Source organism: Protobothrops mucrosquamatus, unplaced genomic scaffold, assembly GCF_001527695.2.
Source record: "Protobothrops mucrosquamatus isolate PMUCROS unplaced genomic scaffold, P.Mucros_1.0 scaffold8435, whole genome shotgun sequence".
Lineage (NCBI taxonomy): Eukaryota > Metazoa > Chordata > Lepidosauria > Squamata > Viperidae > Protobothrops > Protobothrops mucrosquamatus.
Genome location: NW_015394230.1, coordinates 1,592 through 2,514, shown reverse-complemented (window position 1 = coordinate 2,514; position 923 = coordinate 1,592). Strand labels below are relative to the sequence as shown.

The 923-nt window shown below is 47.0% G+C and overlaps 1 protein-coding gene across 1 annotated transcript in view; it reads left to right on the top strand.

The window, feature by feature from the left end:
* LOC107300786 (endonuclease domain-containing 1 protein-like) overlaps nucleotides 1-509 on the top strand; it is a 6,816-nt gene extending 6,307 nt beyond the window's left edge. The window contains exon 3 of the mRNA XM_015830076.2: nucleotides 1-509. Within this exon, the coding sequence (XP_015685562.2) occupies nucleotides 1-340 (340 nt within the window). The 3' untranslated portion in view covers nucleotides 341-509.
* The last annotated feature ends 414 nt before the right edge of the window (nucleotides 510-923 follow it).

Below are 923 nucleotides of genomic sequence, written 5' to 3'. Positions count from 1 at the left end.
CTTGACTAACATCGTGCCCCAGTTCAGCAAACTCAACCAAGATGCCTGGGCGAGCTACGAAAACCGTCTCAGGAAGGAAGCTCAGTCCTGCCTTGACATGTACGTCATTGCGGGGGTGGTTCCGGGAAAGGAGTATCTCTCGGACCACCGGGTCAATAAACCTAGCCACATCTGGTCTGCAGCCTGCTGTGTGAAGGATCAGAAGAAGAGGGCCTCATGGGCGGCCATAGCAAAAAACAGTGAGAACGACGTGAAAGAATGGAGCTTGGAGAAACTGCAGAAAATTCTGGCTGATCTCTACGGGCGGGAGAAAATCGATCTGTTCAACAGCTCCTGTTAAGAGATACCCAACTGGACAAGGGCCAGGCACGGGGAGGGGGGGGCGTCAACAAGGTCAAGATGGTGGCTGCGACCATACCACACCAAAGTAGTCCAAATGCCGACCTCTTCAATAGCCCACGAGTAAATTTCTGCCCTTAATTAGCCACTGTCCTGTAGGAGAGCAGCAGGCAGAGCTGGGGGTGGTGCAGTTAAGGAAGGCTAGAATTTTTATGTTCCCATAAAATGATCCAAGTCCTAACCCCTCTTCAGTTCCCGTTGAACTTAAGTGTTGCATTTTAGTTGACTGGATTCTTGTGTGTAGGCTTGAGCAATAAAATATTCTGCAACTGCAACGCAACACGTGGTCCTGATTCTTTGCACTTGACACTTTCCTAGTGAGAGAGCTACTCCACTCTCTGCCCGCCTGCCTTCAGTGGAAGAGCTGAATTAATGCAGAAGAAGTTGCGAAGTGCAAGGCCTACAAATGACATTTCCTCTGGCCCCATCCGCCAAAGCAGGGCCACCTTATGGACAGAAATTAAGTTAATAATAATAATAATAATAATAATAATAATAATAATAATAATAATAATAATAATAAT